The sequence below is a fragment of the Mixophyes fleayi genome, chromosome 2 (assembly GCF_038048845.1).
Source record: "Mixophyes fleayi isolate aMixFle1 chromosome 2, aMixFle1.hap1, whole genome shotgun sequence".
Classification (NCBI taxonomy): domain Eukaryota; kingdom Metazoa; phylum Chordata; class Amphibia; order Anura; family Limnodynastidae; genus Mixophyes; species Mixophyes fleayi.
In genome coordinates this window covers 161,117,144-161,140,697 of record NC_134403.1, presented here as the reverse complement: position 1 = coordinate 161,140,697, position 23,554 = coordinate 161,117,144, and the positions used below count along the sequence as shown (strand labels likewise).

Genomic DNA, 23,554 nt, shown 5'->3' with positions numbered 1-23,554 from the left:
GTAAGATCTAAAATTCTGATCTAAGTTTGCCTGTGGTGTCAAGTATATCTGGAAGCGCTTCACTCAGCTGGAGAGAATTGACACAGACCAAGTGTATCTGATTTATTGATACAAAAGATACAAGTTTTTATAGCCTACTGCAGTGGTTCCCAAACTGTGCGGCTAGGCTCCCTGGGGTGCCCTGAAGATCTCACAGGGGTGCCTCGGCCAGGGCCAGTAGTAAGCATGGCGGGGGACTACTTGGTAAGTATTTTGGCCTAGGGGTGCCTTGAAAAATTTTTGGAGACCCTAAGGGTGCCTTGAACTGAAAAAGTTTGGAATCCACTGGATAAATGAATCCTTATCACCACTTACAAGGCTCTCTCCCTGTCTACTGCTCCCTATATCTCCAACCTCCTCACCATTCACACTCCTGCCCGGTCCCTGCGCTCTGCTAATGACCGTCGCCTCTCCTCCAATCTAATTACCACTTCCCACTCCAGAATCCAAGACTTCGCCCGAGCTGCCCCCCTGCACTGGAATGACCTCCCTCGTTCCATCCGTCTCGCTCCCAATCTGTGCTCCTTCAAACGAGCACTTAAAACTCACCTGTTCCTCAAAGCTTATCAACCATCCATTTAACCCCTCATCTACTCTGCTCGATATTCCCTCTCTCCCCTGGCCCCTTCTTCTCTCCCCTGGCATCACCAGCTCCCTCTCTTGTCTGATTTGTCCACCCTCAGGATGTAAGCTCTTATGAGCAGGGTCCCTCTGCCTCGTGTCTCCATACCTATTCGTCTGCTCTGTCCTTATTCCATATGGCTGTCCTGGAGTTACTGAAGCATTGGTACTCTGTGTTTATCGTTCTGTACTGTTTAACCCTGTATGGTCTACTGTTTGTACTATGTACGGCGCTGTGGAAACCTTGTGGCGGCCAACAAATAAATGATAATAATAATAATAATAATGCAGTCTACACCCTGTGTCTCCCCTCTTCCTCTAAGGTAGATGACAACTTCATTCACATTCATTAATTACCAGTGACCCCCTCACTATGGATCTAATAACCACTAATAAGTGACAAAGTAATTATTGACTAATTAGTGGTCATTACATTAATATGGGTGTTGACTGATACCTCCAATAAATGGTGAGTAGAGGCATGTTGGGGATTGGCGTGACATATGAGGTAGCCTGAAGGAAGTTTTGGTGCACATGTGGGATCTGTGAGCATTTTGTATATGAGATCCTTTTGAAGGTTAGATGGCTGCACATGCAGTTCTTGAAGTTCATCACTGCTTTAGAATTACTGCATTAACTACATATTAGATATATATTTAAAGTGCATTTGCCTACCAAAATATCAGTTTATAATCCTATAGAAATTGTTCGGCTCATTACACAGACAAACAAAACATTTTATTTAGTTGCTAAAGATATTTGAAAGAATTTAGAGAATTTTGTGGTTACTGAATAAAAAAAAAGTTTTTTTTCTAATACTTGAGATAATGGATACCCTCAATTAACAGGGAACTTAGCCATAATGAGTGCATGTGGGAATTTACCAGTACATTCTAGAAGGCAAGACATGTAAATATTCTAGATGTTCACTCGACGATCATTCTAGAATATTTCCCTGCTTTATATTTAAATGATCGGTCACCCAACCAGCAGTTGAGCAGTTAGCATTGTCTATTGTTTTTCTTGTTTCTCATCTGTGCAATATTTGTATACATTATAATTAGTGTAACTAAGTCAAGTTTTATACAGAGTGGTACAGAGTGCTTCAAGAGAAAACATGACTGGGTGCAGCGAACATCATTAACAAGCCCTTGATTGACAGGGAGGAAAAAAATATATATATCATTCTATCACCACCCCATATCAAGCGGAGACTAATGAAAGTTTGTTAAGCCATTGGACGAAGATGGCGATTGCTTTACATTTGCAGATCGTTCCCTGGACTAACTATAGAAAAACTAAATGCTGGAATTTGATGGCCCTCAAATTTGTAAACTTATCAAGGATACTAATTTATGAATGGTATTGAAGCTTCTGCCTAGTGCAGTTATGTCTCCGCTTTCAAGAACTTCTTTGGTCACCACAAAGCAGACTAACTGGTGCAAAACATGGTCACAAACTTTAAAAATGTGGGTACTAATATGAGCATAAAGGTACATTTTCTCCATAGCCACTTACACAGATTTCCGGATAATCTTGGTGATTTTAGTAAGGAACAAGGGGAGAGGTTTCATCAAGATATAAAGGTGATGGAGGAAAGGTATCAAGGAAGATGGGACAGACACATGATGGCTGACTATTGCTGGAGCCTCCAACGTGATTGTCCTGATAACCCATATAAAAGAAAATCGTACAACTACTAATTATTTGAATCAGTTTACTATGTTTATCTTTTATTATACCGAATAAAATGCTATTATACATTTCATGTGTTTTCTTTTGTATGATTTGAGACAATTTCAATGTGATTTGTAAGTAGGCTCTCTCTGGCCATTACATTTATGCATTTTGATGTTTTTCAATGGGGTACCAATTATCTCAAAAATTAGAGCCAAGCAAGCAAAATAGATGTCCTATTCAGAATCAGCACCCCAAAAACACTCTATTATGATTGGCAGTAAACGAGTGTTGAACAGTGTCATGGGTTATATTTGTAACTACAGTCAGAGGATGACATTAGATGACCCCTATCAGTTTATACATGGGGTTGTCTTCAGTGAGAACTAACAGGCACCAATGAAGTGAAAATGATCCAGCTGCTCAGACCCATTCCATCCATTTGACCTATATGTGTGGACAGCTTAATGCTTTCAATTTTCCTGTTACTTCTTTTCTGCTAAGTCACTATCATTGTATTAATTTGTATGGTTTAAAGGTTTTAGAAAATAAAAATAAATAAAATGTGCCACCTAAGCGCTTCTGACGTTTCTCTTACCGCATCTTATGAGAATGTACAAACTTTCAAATTATTCCATTATCTGGTACCTTGGGCTGCATCCAATATTCTGTAGTTTAAAGATGAAAGTCAGTAAGTCACCTTATTTAATTTGTGTGTCCATATCTTCCCTACTAAAGGCATAAGAATATGTGATTAAATAGTCAACTTTGTTTTTACAAATTGTTTTTTAATGAAAGATTTAAAAATCTATAAAAAATTAAACACACCCCATATCAAAGGGCAACTAAGACATTCCTGAGTTATTAGTCTCTTTCTCGAAACAAATATGCTTTCAACCCAATTTGGAGAAGCAGAAGGGACTGAGCTCTGTCATCGTTTACCCTCAAGCTTTTTTTTTGTTTTTAAAAAATTCTATTTATTGAGTACATCGCAAACAAGACAGGTGATGGTAACAAACAGGACAAGCAACAATGTTAAAAAAAAACAGATTAAGTCTAAACAAATTGTGGCCCAAAAAAACACCGAAATAAAATGAAAGACATCCCAGAGAATGTAACAGCGATGTACATTTTTCACAGTGATTGGGAGAAGAGAAGGGAGAGGTCAGAATGGATAGGAAGGTAATTGAGAACAAATGACCAGAAAGAGGAAAGAAGGGGGAATCATGCGCAGAAAGAGAGCATAAAACGTCCTCAAGCTTTTAAAGCAACCTTGGTTTAGGAGACATCATACTTTGTGTGGAGGATTTGTGCCAGACATTAAATCACTCACACAACTATACCTAGTGATAGAACAGCAACTGAATAACAATGAAAAAGGCGATAGGGTTACTGCAACTCTTGCTTCAATTAAATATTCTACTTTTTGTATACTGATGCATGTCTCGCTCATTTAAAAACAAAATGAAGCATACTAAAATGTAAAAATAGAAAACAATTAATAAAATGTAAGAAAAAAAAGCTCATTCAATAAATGGTGTTTAATCAGTTATAGTTAAGAGCTTTATTTATGGTTGAAAATGACAAACATTTTGCACTCTAAAAAAATACACATTTATGATAAAATATGGTTTTAAATACAAGCATTCAATCCACACCTGAATTGTTTTGTGCAATTTCTTATTAGATAAGATTGAAATCATTATTCCCAATACCCCCTAATAAATAATATACTTAGCAACGAGCACACAATTTATATTTATCTAGAACAAAGAATACCATGTTTATGTCTGTTAACCTTGTGGATTTATACATTGGAAGTGTAAGGCTGTAAACTGTATAGATCAGACTCCCAAGAACCTAATGTAAAGAAGTTAGGCCAACAAGGCGCTTACAAAAAAATAAATCTTCTCAAAACTTGATTTTACAATAAACCAATCAGAAATATACAATGCAATGGAAAAAGCAAAACAAATTATTATTTAGAAATTTGAGATTCTGGTGAGTAGCCCAAACATAAGTAATTATTAATATGTTATTTGAAAATGTCTCAAATGTTAAAAAGTAGCTTGGCAAAAGTCCTACTAATCATTATAGCAGTGTATGCTAGAGCCAGCTTACTCTCAAGCAATAATTACATATTATTCAGACTTATGGTTTATTACAGTAAACTTGTTATATGTCTTTTAGACTTCCTCTTAAACAAGGGACTTTTGGTCTGAAGTTTTGGACTGTATGAGCATTCCTTTAGTGTGATCAACCCAAGTTTCTTTATTTGGTATTGCTGATGGGTAAATCCAAAACAGTTATGATTGTGGGCGATTCTTTAATTGAATGCAGGTGGCTTGATAAGTTTGTGGATGTGCTCTATCAATTTGTTATGATAATTTGGTCCACTGAAGTCTATGGATGATGTTAATTTTAGCTTAACAGAGCAAGTGCTAGATCAATATCAATTAATAGGACTATGTCAATAATTTTTTTTATTGGTGCAGATGTGTTTTTAAACATACTAATGATATCACATTTTATATTGTTTAATAGCTAGGCTTGCTGAGGATAATCATCACATTGCCCAATGCTTGTTTGTAAACACCCTCAAATGTTAATGTTAAATAATAAAATAGCTTCTCCACCTTCCTTCACCAATCAGGATCTCACATGTTTATGGTACTGCATCAATTTTACATGAGCACAAAGATCAGGTAGTATTTGAAACAAAGTAGTTCTGTGAACATTTACAATTGTTGAAGGCATGTTCATCTAGAGGCATTTATATAGATAACAGAAAAATAACATTATGCGATATACCTCTATGCAAGCAGCGTGACAAAATGCTTACGAGTGCTTTTCTATTGGCCACAGATGGCTGGTGTGTTTTCAGATCTTTGACATAGGTCAGTAGTATCTCATTACTAATCCCAAAAAACATGCAATGAAAACTACTTTCAAACACTAAACACTTATAGAGCTGGTACTGTATTTTATATAGGAGATGAGCTTCAAATTTTTGTTTTTGCATTATGAGTAGTTTTAGTGTACTGAAGTATTGGAAAATAGGTTGGCCAGAGAGTATTTCTTTCCATTACCAGACTATATCACCTATTGTCCAATTATTATAAAGTAAAAGATGACAGGATTAATCTACAGATTCAAGAAATAGAACAGACATTAAAAATAAACGTACATGGTACTTAGCATAACAATAAAAATCCATGTTGAGAGGTAAGCATAGTGAACTAAAAACACAGCTATAATGCCCACATGTAATGTCTCCATTGCAATGTAAACAATATCTGCTTCATTTTCCATGCATGTAAAAAGATGATATTGTTGTTTTTTTCCTACTAGCACAATCTGTGTGACGTTTACAGTAACATAATACAAGAACGATGCTTTGATGATAAGTTAGCCTGTTATATACAGATGGATCAGTTGAACTCTATCTCCGAATGATTTTTCCGCCAAACACTTCCTTTTTCCTTAAATATTAAAACAGAAGGAGGGAATGCTGCAGTTCATCCAGCCAGCAGCATCTTGTCTTCAGGCACAGAAACATGGATGACAGACTGAGTGGGGGCTATACTAGGGGCTATTAACTCAAGAAACACCAAGAGGTCTGGGTGAAAGGACCCCATCGCCTACTATCTGGGAGAAGGGAAAGATTGTGGAAACATCTGTTAAGAAGTTGGAGTTCTCTTAAGCTCATGTAAAAGGTGGGGTTACCCCGTAAACCAGACTAGATGCCGAGTATTAAGAGTTAATACGGTTCACATCTTATCAATCTTAAAGGGACTGTTCAGGTACTGGAAGCATCGTTGGACAATGGCTTTAAAAATATATGTAACTTTTGTTGTGATATTACCGCATTTATAGTTGTTGTATGTATCTCATTGTTTAGGAACACACAAACAAAGCATAGATAACTGAAAAGTTAAGTATTTACAATGGAGTGCACATTGCGCTTTCTAAATGTCCATAGAATATGTTTAGTAAGCATATACTGTATTGCTACACTTGCTGTAACAGTTTGTACTCCTTGACCTATGTAGCCCAGGCTTGCTTATCACGGTCTCTATGGCCTTTACATAACAGCCCTGTATGTTGGATTTATTTGTACAATATGCATGTATATGAGTAAATACAGTGTTGTAAATAAGCTAGATACAGTTCCCCTTAATGATGGATGCATCAGCTGTTCATTTCACAGAAAGGAACATTTACAGTTTCACTGTAGCAAAGTGCATAACAGTAGCAACAACTATAGCACTACCTCCTAACCAACCACAAGTGAAGGCAATTCATGGATTACTTCATAGAATATATGAACATCTGAGACTGCAACAATATGGATGCTTCTCACTAGAGCACCAAGTCCCCTTGCGGTAATTCCATACAAGTGTCACATGATTTTTGCAAGCTTTGTGAGTGGTCTGACACATGAAAGGTGTTGTCATGCGTTTCAAGGATGATTTGGTTATCATCTTCACAAGTGATATGGGAGATACTACCAGATAGGAAGTCCGAGCTTACTGAACTGTTGATGATTTCAGGTCTATTTTCCTCAGGCATATCACTTTGACTTGTGTTATCCTCTACTTGTGCAAGTTGTTCAACATTATATAAATACTGCTGCAGGAGACTGCTGTCTTGTTCACTGCTTGAGTTATCATTGCTGCTTTTACTTTGGTCATTGGCTGCTGCCTCCTGGTCCAGAAGGGAATCCGGTGATTGGTGATGGTAGGATCTTACAGTTTCCAGGGATTGCACAGAAGATGCACTTACCTCAGTAGAGCTCTTTTCAGAACTACTTGTTTCCTGATGAGAACTCTGGTCTATATTAATGGAATGGAAACCAGAGTCTGGGATGTCAATGGAGGTTTTTTTATTTATGTTATCAGGAATAGACACATTAGAAGGTGAATGCTGGTCCAGAGCTTTAGACAAACAGGATGGGATATCAGGAAATGATTTGCTTGATGTAAGCACATTAGACTTTGAAATACTTCCAACCTGAACATTTATTTCATTTTGCCACTCCTGAATGGAACGAACCTGAAAAACAGAAAATATACACTTATTCTAAACCTAAACCTGTGAGAACCTCACAATATATCGGCCATAATTCAAATCTACAACTGGCATGGAACAGCATAAGTAAACTGCAAATACTCTATTGTCACAAATTTTGCCCAAGGAACAGCACAATTATTTAATTCTATTTTACTTATATTTTTATACATATTACATTATCTTTTTATTTCAAGTGCATTATTTCAATAAATATGTTTATGAATTCCAAATTACACAAGCCACAGAAATGATAAGATTTCTCAAGAAATTTTTATTTTTCCTTTTATTTGTACTTTACAGTACTGGACTATTTGTACAGGACTACAATGGAGGGCACTGCACCCCACTGGGCTTTCCTTCCTGACAATATCACAATTTCCCTATACTAATCCAGAAGTGCACATAGCAAGTTTAAATGCTCTGACCAGGGATCATGTGACCAGAAAACATTGTTACAGACAGTTCCAGTGATAGCAGAATATGAGGGAGCCATCTTTTATAGGACTTTTACTTATATCTACTAGGTGCAGTTTTACATTTATATTGGTATCTCTATAGCAACCAATTATGCATTTTCTTTCACTGACTACCTGGCACTGGTCATGCCTTTGCTAGTATGTGGACATTTGCCTGTAGCTCATCAGAATGTGAGAACTTCCTAAAATCTAGAGAATGTTGCTCCAGCACCTCCTTCTAACTGCAAGGTACCTGTAGTGCCTCTTCACACAAGCTGACCTCAATCTGATGTCCCGTTAATCTGCATAACCTGTAGCAAAAGACCAGTGTAATGCGGCACCGGAGACAGGAGAATAGCCAAAGCAACCTACCTTCATCTTGAGATATTTACATCTAAATATACTTTATTGTAACTCAAGTTGATGAGTACGAAACATTTTGGCTAATGCTTTAGATCAGGCCTGTCCAACCTGCGGCCCTCCAGATGTTGTGAAACTACAAGTCCCAGCATGCCCTTCCAGCTATCAACAGGTTGTCTACTGGCAAAGCATGCTGGGGCTTGTAGTTTCACAACACCTGGAGGGCCGCAGGTTGGACAGGCCTGCTTTAGATCCAGAGGTGCTGCACTGTGTGTAAATTTAAGACATTCAGTAAAAATTAACATAGGACATTGATTTCATTCACAGCTTTTCCCATCACAATTTTATCATTAGTTGCATCATAATTAGTCCATCATTCACTGTCTAATATTACCTGATCCCACAGATATTTTAGAGCTTCTGCTTGTACAAGTCTTTGCATCCGCTCCTCATCTCTCTCGCTCTTCAGCCTACAGCACAGAAGATAAATACCATCATTATAACAGAATAATATTATAGATACCTGGAGAGAGATGGAAAAGAGACAGGGGGAAAGAGAGAAACAGCAGGGCAGTGTGCGTGCGTGGGGGGAAGGGGGTCAGATATTTTTATTCAGCAAATTCTTTTTCCACATACCTACACGTAATTTTCCTAGAGACAATAAATAGCTAGTAGTAGGCATGTGAGTTGACAGTAAAAAAAATACCCAAGATCACAAAGATAGAAACTACACTGTAAAGCCTGTTAAACTAGTTGTTTTACTGTGTTGCTATATTTAGCTTGTGTGTTACTCATCTATAAACTGTAGAATGTCATGTTTTAAAGATTACTGAACTAAAAATAGTTGACTCGCGCATGCATTCACATTTCTATATTTATCACTCTTACTAAAAATAGAACGGAAATGTTGCTTAATTTGGAAGGAGAGATAATAGCTGCAGTAAGCAATATCTTCATAAACATGTATGTGTGTCCCAGACAGTTTCTTCTCATGGTCTAAAATATAGATTTTTAGCCAATTGGCTCTTGACTCAAATTTTCCCTGTTGAGTGTGTGTGCTACAGAATATATTGGTCTATAATAACAGAAACAATGTGCATGTCTTCATAAGATAATAGTGCGTTGGTTAGTCCACCGTCACCTGCTGATGTCAGTAGCTGTGCACACATATGGAGTACACCCCCATCCAAATAAAGGATGGAGCAGCAGGTTGTTTGTCATGCTCAATGTCTTCTACATACTCTGGATTACCTCCACTTCCAGCCATAAAAAATAAATAAATAGCTAATCAAAGTCTGACAACGTACCCTAGTGTACCTTAACCTATTTATTATCATCATTCATTTGGTAGGTGCCACAGTACCGTTCACTGGGAAAACCAGAGCATACATAAAACCAGGGATATACAAGGTAGACAAAACCTCTGCAAGAGGTCATGTGAATGAGACACCTGTAAGCCCTTTTGCAACAATGCAGCAATATATCTTCAAAAAAAGGACTTGAGTGCCCTCTACTGTCCAATTATATGTAGTGTAATGGAACAAAAAGAGCAAGTAGAGTATATTTTCCACTGCTGGTAAAAACAGCAAAATTAACCAGACTCTTATGAGAGCAAAACTGGTCAGAGGAAGGAGATGATTGAGAAATTAATTCAGAGCAAGAATAGAGACCATTCAAAAAATGCTTATTATGACTTACCAAGGCATATTATATTATGGGTAAGAAACAACATGGACTGGCTGAAATGAACTGCAGGTTAGCAGTAATCTCTGCAACGTATTGTAATAAAATGGTACTTGTGAAAGAAACAATTATTTTTAAACAAAACACTTTCAACTTGTAAATGGCTCAGCTTCACCCATGGCTCATATACCTGGAGACTTCTTCACTTAGGAAAACAATGTGCTCCTGCATTCTGCTCAATCTGATTTCACAGCGTACATCCTTGACTTTGGGGTTATGTTTTCTTGCATAGAAGCCTCTCCAGCAAGACTGCAGTTTTGTAGCTGCTTTGTTCATACCGTTTAGCTGGTCTGTGTCTCTATCCTCAGGACACAATATGTTGTTGCTTACTATAATACTGTAATGAGGGGCAGAATTTGATGGTGGGATGCTGTCTGTAACAGCATCAGAAGAGGTTTGGTAAACATTGTTACTTTGTTTATTATTCTCATTTGAGATGACAAATTCAGATCTTGCCGATCCTTTTAGGTCCTCCTCTGTTAATGTGGTGAACTTCTCAAAACTGCCTTTGTTAAACTTTGTCACCGTTTCAATGGCATCCAATTCATCAGACATGCCCGGTACCCTCTGTTCTATGGTGGGAGACACCGGAGATAAACCTGGAGCTACAGGCATGAAAGTGGACTCCGAGGAAAGGAGACTACAGTTCAATTTGTCCTCATCAGTCTGAATGTCTTCAAGATAAAGGTTGCTATAATGGGATGTCCCAGATTGAGCAGGACTGGAAGAAACCTTTCTTGAAGTGTAGAAGTGTTTGGAATCATTTGTACCTAGCCAGGCGTCTACTTTTACCACAAGTTCTAGGAAAAACAAACAAACAGATGATATCATAAGTGAAAACATGAAGTGCAGGTACAGATGGTGGCAATTTCGCAATCATATTTGAAACCATCACATATTAAAAGGAGAATTTAAACCTCATCACTAATGTTGCAATGGTCTGCTTTAGATCAGTTACCTGGGCTTCCAAAGAGACCAATTGCTCACATTTCTCACAGAGGTATAAATCTTGGAACACTTGCTCCATGTGTGCATACATTGACTGATATGCATTGAGTGAGATCATCAAGCCTGCTACCATTGATCTTATTATGGCTAACCTAACTTCTTATAGCCTACAGTGAACTTGAGAGCACCAACCTTTGCTAGCCACTTACCAGATTAAACCCCTTACTGGATAGCAATCCTTACTGGATCTAACTTCACACTTTAAACAAACAGCACTTGAAATCAAGCAGCAGTGGAAATCACAAGCTCAATGAAATCGCTTACTACCTCCTGTTAAATAGAGCTTGCACTAACAAGCTGTATCAACTTATGCAATTAAACCACACCCACTAGCTCTAACAGTGTGTGTGTGTCACACACACATATATATATATATATATATATATATATACACACACACATATACACTATATACATAAATACATTATTTAAGATCGTAAACCATGTCTAACCTTTCATGTTAGAATATCTTAAAGACAGTCTACCTTATCATATATTTGTCTAATTCATTTTTCCCAGTTTCTCCATTTCATTATCACTAACACACAGGAATATATAGGGGTATATTCAACTCTCTGCGGAAACTCAGAAAATCTCGCGGTCCGTGCACGATTACCGTTATTATGGTAATCATGCGCGAAAAAACAGTTAATACAGTAATTTACTCGCTGGAAATCCAGCTACAAAATACCGTATTAACTGTAATAGTTTTAACGCCGTGGGACTTCTAAAGAATTGAATATGCCCCTAACACTGTAGGAGCCTATATAGCCAAGTGTGAAAGGAGGTGGTAGTAAAGATTTGGCCAAACATAAAATCTATAAAATGGTGCTCAAGCATTCACGTCTAATAGTCTTCTACGAGAAACAGAGCATTATTTGAAGAAGCAGCAATGTGTCCACGTACCACTATTATTAGAACGCTGCAGACTTGGGCTCTGATTTTCAGATGAGGAAAACGATCTTTTATTTGGTGTGGAGGAGAGATGGCTCTCGCTGCGAATCTGATGCATTAACTGTCTTTGATGTAATCTAAACACAAACAGAAAGTATGCTATTATTCAACAGAATGGTAGTTATTTTATACAAGTAGAAAGTTGTGGTTGTCTGTAACTAAAACTTAAGGGAATTTCCCTATAAGTCTATATACAAAAGTCCAACTTTGGTTTCTACTGAATGACATCATCAGTTTGAACTGAAGCCTGGTGAACTGGAGCTTCAATGTGTTATAATGCAGTCATTGTTCAGTGGGAATAAATATTCCAGATGAGGTAATGTGAATCACTGCTAGGATTGGAAAATTTAAAACCAGACAAACACAAATGGTGCATTGCAAGCTTTATAACATTTATATTTATTGAGCATGCATCACTGCAGCCAGGCAACACGTGCATTTCACAAACGTGTGGATTTTAAATGACTGAAGTAACAGACCATGCCAAGGACAATAACCACAGCGTTCGTAAGAAAGCAGAGAACATGCCAAATTAGACATCCTCTAGTGTCTGCAACAAAATGCTATGCCTGCCAGTGCCAGCTGGCACTTATTCAGGAAGAGCGCTCCATACATTTTGAACTACTTGCTGAAGCTATACCACTATAGTTAAAATACCCCATAATAAAATGCTGCACTATGTAAGATTTGACAGCTGACAGAAATGTTTGATATTATTATAAAAACTATTGAACAAGGTGTACACACGATCATCAATTCAGCAAATTCTTTATAGACCAGAAAAGAAACGTATATACCTTTGTTTACTTAATATTTTCTCCAGCTTAGCATCCTCCTCAGTTTGAAGACCTTGTGCAGAAGTCAGAGGACATACAGATGCTAAGTACTGCACAAGTGGCACATGCTGACCGGGCCTGTATGATCTTCCTTTACCCTGGCTGTACAGCCATTCTGCTTTCAAGCTGCGTTGACATGAACAAAGAGTTAATATATCCAAGACAACAAACACTAATAACAAATATAACTTTTTTTTTTATAAAACGAAGCAACTGATCACCTAGCTGCTGTCAGACACATGTAGAACGGGATATTTTTAAAAGTCAAGAGGGCAACATTTCCCCCAGCCCAACCAAAAAAAATAAAAATCTATATATGAAGCAGACATCACGATCATATCAATTTGACAGCATGTGCGATGTCGCACAGATGTTTTACGAACTAATTATTAAATTATTATTAAAAAGGTATGTTCACTCCCATGCAGGTTAAGAAAAATAAGAAAAAAATAATACTTGTTCATGTGACTAGCACTGAGAAAATAACACCAGACGCTAATACCGTTACAAAGAACCTGTTGGTAGGCGGGATACTACAAATGTCAATCCCCTGCTGCACTACTTAAGAGCGTTTCAAGTGAACTTGCAGCATAACCCTGGGCTACTGAACAGTTTGTCGACAAGAGCAGCAGGCAGAGATGTTTAATCATCCTTTTGCTATTTTACACAAGTTGTGCCTTAATGCAAACACATATTGGATTGTGGCATTAGTTGGATTATCTAAAACTGTCAAAATCCCTGGTTGTGTATGGCTTATTTTGAAGGCCCTGTCTATAGCTCCTCCTCCCACTGTCTTTCAGTTAAGGTATTCGAAATAATTATTAATATGGGGCATATTCAATTGGCCACGTTACTGCCAAAAGTAGCGTGGCTTGCGCACTATTACCGTACCGTTATTACGGTAATAGTGCCCGTAATTACTGCTATTACGTTACCTTTAACGCCGGCTTTCTGCTCGGAGCTCAGGGAACGGTAATATTTTTAACGCCGCGTTACTTTTGCGAGTAACGTGGCTAATTGAATATGCCCCATAATGTATATTGGTTTGTAAAGTTCCGTTTTTCAGTACGCAGCATTATAATACTAGATCTACAGGCAGTGACATTAGGCCTCCATCTAATTAGGTATTTCATCTTATGTGTGTTTACATGAGGGGAACAGTTTCATATTACACATGTATTTTACCTTTCTTTTTGTGAAACCACATATCCATCTAAAACTTTGAGGTTCAAGCACCAGCTGACAGTATAAGGTCTGTAGTCAAAACCAGGTATAGATGGAGTGGCCATCACACAAGGATTGTTCATGATGGATAATTGCTCCAGGTCAATAAGGACTGCAAGGAATGACACCTGGAAAAAAAGCAAAGCAGGATTTTATCTCAGCATAACAGACACATAAATCACATGTTTCAGAAGGGTAGGGCACTGAATGATACAGTCACCTCTTCAACATCTACAGTAATCTCCTTAGAATTTGTCAAGTTCAGTTGTTTAAATGGTCTTTAATAAAGGGAGGTAAAGGCCCTGTCACGCTCTCTAGACTATATTATTCTAATTTAATGATAGTCTTATGTCTTTAAATTACAGCTGACAGATGGATAATCAATGAGGTAGTACTGACAGAAATATACATGTCTTCCTAAAATTAAACTTGCAATATTGAATAATTGTGACAGGAATATATCTATCTAACTATCTATCTATCACTTGCTGTACTAAGAACATCTTTCAGAGTGGAGCATTTGCAGCACACTAAAAGTATAAAGGAAGTACTTGGTCATATAAAGCATAAATATATTTAAAAAAAAAGAAAAAAAAAAAGGCACAATATTTCTTATAATACAGTTATAATATTTCTTATAAGAGAGTAAACAAAGTTTTTGGGCATCTGCCTTCAATGACGTGTACACATTCCATCATGGAAAATTGCAAAATGAGTAAAGTGTCACAAGTGGCATTACTGAATAATAATAATAAAAAGTAATGACACCACTAAGCACAATTACAGGAGTCATCATGAAATCATGCACTAGACTAATTTAGCAATCGAATTCCTGTTTTGGGAGGGATGGAAAAGTCACAATGTACATCTAGTTAAAGCAACAATGGAAGGTTATGAAGTATTTTTCCTAGGTACAGCAGTGAGAGTGTCAGGTACCCTCCCTATAAACAGGAAATATCAACTGTGAAACAAGTTCTAAAAAAGTGCTTTTAGCAGGAATTTAACGCAGTTAGTCAACAAAGAGCAGAAATGTTCCAGTCAAACTAGTCCTACATAGTAAATACTAGAAAAGGTGCAGAAAACAAAACTCTAAGACATTTTTGAAGTAGCACCAGTGGTCGTCATCATCATCATCTATTTATTTATATAGCGCCACTAATTTCACAGCGCTGTACAGAGAACTCCTTCACATCAGTCCCTGCCCCATTGGAGATTACAATTTAAATTCCATAACAAACATACACAGCCAGAGAGACTAAGGGCAATTTAATAGCAGCCAATTGACCTACAAGTATGTTTTTATAGTGTGGGAGGAAACCAGAGTACCCGGAGGAAACCCACGCAAAGACGGGGCGAACATACAAACTCCACACAGATAAGGCTATGGTCGGGAACTCATGACCCCAGTGATGTGAGGCAGAAGTGCTAATCACTAAGCCACCGTGGTCGCACTACATTTTTTCTTATTACTCTTTGCAGATATAGTGTAGGTTGTCCCGGAGTGTGCTAGGCAGACTACCCAACTGGTAGGGCTGCAGAATGGGTGACTTACACCAGATCTACACAGAGTAACGTTCTGAGTAATGCCAGATGCTGCTGCAGAGCCTGCTTGAAAATTAAGTTGTTGTACTAGAATGTATAAGATCTTTTGCCCTTTAGACCTTACAATCTACAACATCAATATTACAGAATTCAGGGAGAGGAGGTCAGCGATTGTGAGATTTGCATCAGAGGGGCTCTGTATAATATCTGCCCCAGGATTTGTGTGGTTGGTCCTGCTCACAAGACAACAGGCTCTATATCTGTCACTGCAAGCTCATTTCCTGATGCTGCTCCTGAAGGACAGATGAGTGTTGAGAGAAAGTTATAGCAGACCAGGGATAGCACTTATGGCTAGATAAAACAATGGTTGTTGGTCACTGTATTCTGTCTTCCCCTCTGTCTGCTGATTGGTCTCATGTGTGGAATGACCCATGAGATTAATGTGGGGGGGTGCATGGGTTAGCAAAGTGCATCAGCACATTTGATTTCACATTTTACTTGTACAGATAATGGTATTTAACTGGCTGAGGATTAGCCACAGTATTTAAAGCAGGTAAGAGCACTCTTGTAAACCATGAGGACTGCTTATATATAAACTTAGACTGCTTCTTGTTTATTTATTGGACACATTTGCAGAAATGTATATGCCCTCCCAAAAATATCTGTTGACGAATCCCTCATTCTCTTCACAGGCAGACTATATATAACACAGTATAACCTGAATATGTGTGCCAAGATGGTAAAATATGTACAAATTAGGTGAGAATGGTGCTAGCAACACTTACAGCTTTTTGGGCTTATGTGGGGAAAGATCATCTTACATAGGCATCAATGGAAAAATAGCCTGTGACCTATTTCTCCACTGCTAAAACATAGTTACCACCTGTACATGCACAATTATTACAAAACATCCCACTTATCTAACACACCTGCAGAAAGTAAACTCTATCCTGTGGGACAATAAAGGAGGACCACAAAGGTTTCCCATAGTGTCTTGTCAATACAAAATTAAAGAGCCATCTAGTCTCCGCAACAAAGAACTGCTGGATAAAAAAAGAAGGATAAAGGTAATTTATATACCTTCAACCATCTACACCGAGACCAATGTGCAAGAGTAGGTCGGTGGGAGAGCTGAAAGGACTCAGAAACCTCTATGTATCTGTGAACACAACTAGCAAATGAGCGGAGAGTTGCGTAGACATAAACAACCAGATGCTGAATCAATCCCTGGACATTTACTACAAATGTTGGTATAAAAAATAAATAAATCCATATAGATGTTACAATTAGCCATTTACAATGCATAGATCAGGAAGGATGGGCACATTCGTACAACTTTACAAAAATATTACATCCCTCATTTATCAAATAGATAATGACCCTGAGAACTGTCAGCAACCTACATGAGAGGCAATTTCTAGATCTCATTCCTTCCTACAAAAACACAAAAGGACACCCCAAAAGAGAAGCAGGGCTTGAAACAAAAACAAAATAGAACAATATTCAATATACTATGCAAGAAAATAAAGCAAGACAGTTCTGGTATTGGAGGCACTGTCAATTTTGAACCAGTACTTAGACAAGTATTTAATCTAACATTATTCCAGTAAAAACAAAACTTCCTTTATATTCATATATGTAACCGATAAGGTGCGTCCTTTGCATTAATGAGTGTAAGGTGATTAATTAGTTATTTTTTCACATGCTAGTCTTATTTTAATTCTCAGAGAAAAACAGACATGTGGAGCCAAGATATTTGTGGTAGCGAGTTTCTCTCCCTTGTTGCAATATTTATTTCTCAAATGTAATATTATTTCTTGTTCGAATTCCATTTCATAAAGGGGAATAAAACATTATAGTGTAGGGATTCACTGTATTAGAAAGTCTGCTCTCTTAATTGAATCCCAATATGATCAGTAATAAAACTGTTCACAATTTTGTCAGAGAACTTAAGTTTGTGATAATAGTCATTATAACTTGTTTAAACCAGGTTTTATTATGCCATATGCTTATTGCACCCCAGTATTTGTACATACACACAAATGTGTCAAGTGTTTTTATCTTATTATGATTCAGAGTGTCATGCTTGTTATATTGAATAAAGTGATTACTCATACAGTTTTGCAATGACGGTTTGCAAAACATTAATGAATTCTATTTTCTAATCACTGTGGATGTTATTTATGCACTTGCTTAATAATGCAGGTGTTATTTGTATTTATTGCCGAGTGCTCTAATTGGTGTGTTTGAGAAAGGGCCCAGACCTTACAATCTCGCTGTTGGATGATCAACTATAAGAAATCCAACCTTACTCCTTCTTAGCTTGGACTGCAAGCAGAGAGTGTTCTTGCCAATGGAGAAAAGACTTGTGAAGTCCCTGTTAGCTTGCAGACGGCTGTCGGTCCACTTTTGTGTGAAAACCCTAGACAAGTTCGTCTCCATCTTCAAGGAAGTGTAATTTGCATGGTTTTTCACTCAAGGGGCTTCCAGACTAACTTATTTCGATGTGCAACAAATCTTACCATAGCCTCACTAGCCAGTTTATCAGACTGTCTTCAAGGGTGTATCAGTCACGCCTCTGATGCCTGAGGAGCAACAACATAAACAGGTGTCACCCCTTCACCATTTTGGAATGCACGCACGGTGCTGACTACGAATGCCAGTTTACATGGCCCGGTTGCTGTAACTTTTCAATGCCGTTTCCAGGGTCTTTGGACTACATAGGAATCAAAGCTCCCAATATATTCTGCAGGAACTCAGAGTGGTTTGCAACATCCTAGTCAGAGCACTCCCATTCTTGCAAGGAAGGGCCATAAAGATAGAGTCAGACAAGGCCACGGCGGTAGTATACATTGGGGAGACACAAAGAGTGCCCAGTCCATGAGTGAAACTAGTAGAATCATGCGATGAATGAAGCGAATCCTTCCAGTCATCATGGCAGTGCTCATCCCAGGTGGGGGTGGGAAGCAGATTTTCTCAGCAGGCAGCCCCTTCACCCTAAGGAATAGTCCCTTCCCCTGAAGGCCTTCCAACAGATAGTTGACAGGTGGGGTCATCTAGATTTTGAGATAATGGCATTGTGGTTGAACCACAAGGTAAAGCGCTTCTGCTCCATGTCAAGAGATCCAAAGGCATTTTTTGATACACACCATGACTTTTGTTTGATTTACCCATCTCCTCTGGTTACAATGCTTCCAAGAGTGCTAAACAATGTAAAAAGAGACTTAACAAGAAGGTTGTGGTACATGGACATTCAGTGGAGGGCTCGTCGCAGTATATGCCTCTAAACCCAGACTTACTAACTCAGAGACCTTTGCATCATCTAGAAGTTACCTTGCCTGGCTTTAACGGCGTGGTTATTGAACCCATTATCCTCAGAACGAAGGGCATCTCCGAACAGAAGGATTCAGACAATGCTCAAAGCCAGAAGGCTGGTTTCTGAAAGGAATTATTACAGAGACTGAAAGACCAACATCTCGTGGTGTGAAAAAAAGGTTTTCCCATGTCTTCTTTTCGCTTGGCACATTTATTTATCTTCTTTTAGGATAGTCTGGCCTGGAGTTTGAAACTTTGCTCCCTGAAAAAAAGAAAACTGGCACTTTTGCTGGAAGTGCAGACCTTCTTGCATTGAGTGAGGCATGTGCAGCCTCCAGTAGCGCCTTGGGGCCTTAATCTGGTGTGGTCAGTCGGACGGTACCCTCCTTTTGAACAGTTGGATTCGTTAAGACTTGATGCTTCTTACTTGAAAGACTACATTTCTGTTGGCCATCTCCACAGCCAGGAGAGTATAAGAGCCGAGTGCGGTTACTCATCATACATGAAGACACGGCTGTCCTTTAGACTAAAACTTCTTTTCAGCCCAAAGTGGTCTTAAAGTACCATTTTAATCAGGACACTGTGCTTTAGACTGGGTTAAGTCCCAGGTGGAAGATATCCCTCTTCATATCCTTAAAGATGGCCAGTGCTTTGAGGACCTATGTCCATAGGGCCTGTGAAGTGTGTAGGACAGATGACGTCTTGGTCCTCTATGATGCTCACAGGAGAGGTTGGCTGGTGCCTTCAGCAATTTATCAAGCCTACATAGGCACAGGACGTTTTCCTGAAAATATGATTCAACATTCCACCAGATCGGTGGAAGCCTCAGATGAGAAGTTGTGTCGGGCGGGCACCTAGTCTTTACTACATTTTCAAAAAAGTTTACATTTGGGTTAAAAGATGCAAGTCTTGGACATAAAAGGCGCTACACACAACTATTTCTGAGTGTAGGGACAGATTTTGGACGTCAGCAGTGGGCAGGGCCGGATTAAGGGAATGGAGATGGAGGCCCCTGGGCTAAGGGCGCCTCCATTCCCCCTTGAGGCCCCTATTGTGAGCCACCCGCCGCCCCCCCCAAAGTGCTTACCTGTCAGTCCAGTCCTCCGTCCCCGGTGTGCTGTAAGCTCCTTACTGAGGAGATCTCGCGAGAGTTCACTCGCGAGATCTCCTCAGTAAGCAGAGTACTGAGCGCCGGGGACGGAGGACTGGACTGACTGTGCTCAGCAGCATTGATCGGGATGGGGGCGCCCCCGCCCCCGGACCTATCAATAATGCTGCTGCGGACTTTGAAGGGCCCCCTGGATGCCCGAGGCCCCTGGGCTATAGCCCAGTTAGACCTCGGGTTAATCTGGCCCTGGCAGTGGGTGATAGAAAAGGATTTAACGAAAGTATAAAAATCCACTTTTTCTTAGTCCAATGGAGGACACACAATGCACACCTTTTACATTTTTGTTTCTGTTATTTGCTCTTGATTGTGCTCCTTGACAGATTCTGGTTCCTGCAACTGTTGACGGAGAACCTTGTTCACTTGTGGTATTGTACTCCTGTTTCTGTCTTTGGTAGAAAAAATACTAAAGTTCGGGATACACTTGTAAGTTCAGTGGGAGATGAGCTTGAACTTTTGGAGGGAAATTTTAAGTGCCTAAGTGCCTATACTGCTCCTCTATTCACCAGTGTTTCTTGTGTCCCAAGAAAAATATTTAACACAAACATTTTATGGGCGAATGCAAGGAAAGTATTTTTTTCATATATTCTGCATTATTTCCATGAATAATTGAAAATTCTAATTATTAATGTATGGTACAAAATGTAAGGCCTCTTAGCCCAATAACACCCCCTCCCATTACATAAGGAACATGTACTTAAACCAACTAAGAGATGCACACTTACTTCATTCAGGTCTCTGATTTCATTCTCTGCTAATGATAGTATGGCAAGACTCTGAGGAAGACAGGTAGATACTGTACGTAAAGAGGTGATGTTGTTGCCATGCAGGAGCAGAGTCTACAAAAGAACAATCTGTTAACTTAATTATCTTGCATGTCTCCCTCATTTACAGTTATCTTAAGCTACAAAAAAAAAAAATCTGTTAATAGTATATAACACTAGAAAATAAAATTTCAACTTAATCAAACAAATAAAAATGTGCATATATAGATGCAATTAAACAGAAAAAAAACAGCATAATATAATTATATATATATATATATATATATATAAAACACACACATTTTTATTTACTAACTTCACCCCATCCAAATCTTTCTCAGGGTATTAATAACCAATAACACTTACGGTGGGTATTAGAAAATTCTATACACACTTATTGAAATTGCCAGTATTTGTTATGTAAAGCCTTAAATCAAGATAATGTCAGATCAAATTCCACCATTAATATGAGCTTGCAACCAGTAAAATGCCAGTGAAAAATTGTTTGGTTTTTTTTTTTTAGGAAAAAAAAGTGTACATTAAAAAAAACAAAACTAAAACTTTGTGGAAGTCCCCTTTTTCTTTTAGTATAACAGTGAAAGTTTTTGAATACGTATCTATCAACTTCACACACCTGAACATTGCAATTCTATCTCACTCTTCCCTGCAAAAAACTTCCAGATCCATCAAATTGCGAACAGATCTCCTGTGCACAGCCCTCTTTTGGTCACTCCACAGGTTTTCAATAAGACTGAGGTCTGGGCTCTGACTGGGTCATTTCAAGGACTCTGATCTTCCTTTTATGAAGCCATTCCTTGGTTGACTTGGCTGTTTGCTTTGGATCATTTGGAGGTCAGCAGTTTTGCTTTTAAAATATCTTGATATTGGGAGCTATCCATTCTGCACTCTATCCTGACTTGAGCATTTTGTCCCAGCTGAAAACAAGCAATCCCAATGCTGCCGCCACCACGCTATTCAATAAGTATGGTGTTCTTTGGTGTGATGAGCTGTGTTGTCTTTCCACCCAAAATATCTTTTAGAACTAAGGCCAAAAAGTTCAACCTTGGTCTCATTGGGACATTACACGTTTTCACACATAGTTTGAAGTCACTGAATACATTTTTTGGGCTTGGATGTTCTTTTTTTTTTGTGTGACATGGCTTCCGTCTTTCTAGCCTACACCATAAAACAGACATGTGCAGAATATGAAAGATTATTGTCAAATGTAGGGAGTGTAGAAAACAAGAAATATTCCAACCGCACCAAGTATTCAACATCCCCTGGTATTGTTTAAGAAATTATATCCACCAACAGTATTTAACAGTTCCATCTGGGAGGTGCATACATATGCCTATCAATATCCATAGTATGTAGTAGGAAAAAAAAAAACGATTAAAAGAATATGTTTTGAATGGGTCACTCTGGGATGTATAATATAATTAACATATATTCAATCTTTATTAGGTCTCATTTTTTTTAATCCTGATAACTTGCACAGTAGAGAAATATTAAGATATATAAAACCAAATCAATAATGTGATTATTGCACAATGGGAGTTAAAAATAGAAAGTAAGAAACTGCTATGCTTTGTTGTCTGTTTGTATTTTTTGTAAATAATGTAGGGAGTGAAAAGCTCCTTTGTTGCTGAAGGGTAGCCCCCAGATTAGTTTTCTCTTTGTCCCGTCATCAACTTTGTAGGGACGTCCTGATCTTGGCAGTGTCCCTGTTGTTTCTTCACTTATTGATGATAGTCTTCAAAGTGTTCCATGGCAAATGTAAAGTCTTTGCAATACTCTTACACCCCTCTTCTAATTGGTATCTTTTAACAATGAGATCCTGTAGCTGTTTTGAAAGCTCACTGCACACCATGGCAATCCCAGTAGGAAGCAGTTACGAAAACCTACAGGAACAGCTGATCTTTATGTGGTGTTAATCACAATCACTTTCATTGCTGGGCAGCACGGTGGCTAAGTGGTTAGCACTTCTGCCTCACAGCGCTGGGGTCAGGAGTTCGATTCCTGACCACAGCCTTATCTGTGTGGAGTTTCTATGTTCTCTCCATATTTGCATGGGTTTCCTTCTGGTGCTCCGGTTTCCTCAAACACTCCAAATACATACTGGTAGGTTAATTGGCTGCTATTCAATTGCCCTTAGTCTCTCTCGGTCTGTGTGTGTATGTTAGGGGATTTAGATTGTAAGCTCCAATGGGGCAGGGACTGATGTGAATGAGTTCTCTGTACAGCGCTGTGGAACTAGTGGCGCTATATAAATAAATAGATGGTGATTGCTGACAGGTGCATGATACTTACCAAATCACATTCAAAATCATGTGCAGAGGTGAACTCTGAACACAGTTAAAGCCCCATTATGAAAGGTTGTGCACACCTATGCAACAAGTGTATTGTAGTTTATTTTAGTTTTTCTTAAAAAACAAAATGTTTATTTGTTTTTCAATTGAATTTTGGTGGAAAAAAGTCTGACATGATTTATCTTGATTTTAGGCTTTACATCACCAACATTTGCCAAGTTCAATAAGGGTGTGTAGACTCTTTATATCCACTGTATACACAGATTTATCTCTCCACCTCTGAACTTTATCCCTCTATATTTGGCAACATCTCAAACTGTATTTTAGTCATCTGCTCATGGACATATCAAAAGCAATAAAAGTTAAACATAGAAAAAAAACTAAGGTTTATCATGATACCTTTATATACATTGCTGTGTAATATGATGCCACTTTGTACATAAAGGACGATAATTTGTCATTATAAGCA

The 23,554-nt window shown here is 38.3% G+C and overlaps 1 protein-coding gene across 4 annotated transcripts in view; it reads right to left on the bottom strand.

The window, feature by feature from the left end:
* Positions 1–3,872: 3,872 nt before the first annotated feature.
* Positions 3,873–23,554, bottom strand: part of CEP97 (centrosomal protein 97) — a 28,285-nt gene continuing 8,603 nt past the window's right edge. Inside the window, exons 5-12 of one of the 4 annotated variants that reach the window (XM_075194895.1) lie at positions 20,738–20,851; positions 16,462–16,575; positions 13,952–14,118; positions 12,728–12,892; positions 11,883–12,007; positions 10,099–10,768; positions 8,620–8,695; positions 3,873–7,392 (exon numbers count right to left, since the gene is read on the bottom strand). In XM_075194895.1, coding sequence (XP_075050996.1) covers positions 6,700–7,392; positions 8,620–8,695; positions 10,099–10,768; positions 11,883–12,007; positions 12,728–12,892; positions 13,952–14,118; positions 16,462–16,575; positions 20,738–20,851 — 2,124 coding nt within the window. In that variant the 3' untranslated portion in view covers positions 3,873–6,699. The remainder of the gene's footprint in view (positions 7,393–8,619; positions 8,696–10,098; positions 10,769–11,882; positions 12,008–12,727; positions 12,893–13,951; positions 14,119–16,461; positions 16,576–20,737; positions 20,852–23,554) is intronic. The other 3 variants (XM_075194896.1, XM_075194898.1, XM_075194899.1) reach the window with 3 other exon arrangements.